At 46.9% G+C, this 791-nt stretch overlaps 1 protein-coding gene across 1 annotated transcript in view; it reads left to right on the forward strand.

The window, feature by feature from the left end:
* The first annotated feature begins 203 nt into the window (after positions 1-203).
* sdhc (succinate dehydrogenase complex, subunit C, integral membrane protein) overlaps positions 204-791 on the forward strand; it is a 4,411-nt gene continuing 3,823 nt past the window's right edge. The window contains exon 1 of the mRNA XM_010782786.1: positions 204-207. Coding sequence (XP_010781088.1) covers positions 204-207 — 4 coding nt within the window. The remainder of the gene's footprint in view (positions 208-791) is intronic.

Raw genomic sequence — 791 nt, forward strand, 5'->3', positions numbered from 1 at the left:
ACTCGTATTGCCTGCCAAACTGTTAATAGTTTTAAGACAACCATTGACCGATTCTGGCAATCAGAGCGGTACAGATTACCATGACTGAATATTAACTACATTATTATTCGGAACAACTCACAGGAGCTATGCTCCAAATCCTAGTTTATTTCGAACGTTTTGTAAGTTCTTGTTTTCTAGCATTGCTTATGTGTTGGGTTGAAATGGGTACTGCACATCCAAGAAACCCTTAAAGGTCCCATGTCATGGCCATTTCTACTGATCATAATTCCATTGTTGAGGTGTACTAAAATAGATTTATATTTTCCAAACTCACATTGGTTTCTCATACAGCATCTCTGTATAGTATGTGTATTCACTCTCTGTCCCTGTTGGAGCTCCTGCCTCCCCCCCTCCCCTCCCTATGAGCTCAGTGGCCGTCTGTGAGACAGCGAAACCCAGCCCGAACACACACACACCCGCAGGTGCAGCCTGGCTGTGAGTCACAGCCTTGCCGCGTCCCGCCGTCTCAGGGACGAGAAATCAGCGGAGCTGCAGCTGAGAAAAGATTGAGTGTGTGTGGCTCCACGGATTGGTCCATTTGGGTATGGGCACGTCACTGTACCCACTACCCAGGAAGTACACAATGGAAAAAGAGAAATGTCCAACGAGGCGTTCTGGGGCAGCATAGACAGGTATTTTCTGTGTTAGAGTTTTACTCGCTACAGGGTGTACTTTGAGGGTTTGTGACTCTGCAGACCGTCACACATGCAGAAAGAGCTACATAACACACAACGGGACGGGTAATACCC

Source organism: Notothenia coriiceps, unplaced genomic scaffold (assembly GCF_000735185.1).
Source record: "Notothenia coriiceps isolate Sejong01 unplaced genomic scaffold, NC01 NC01_scaffold00024667, whole genome shotgun sequence".
In the NCBI taxonomy this organism is placed as follows: domain Eukaryota; kingdom Metazoa; phylum Chordata; class Actinopteri; order Perciformes; family Nototheniidae; genus Notothenia; species Notothenia coriiceps.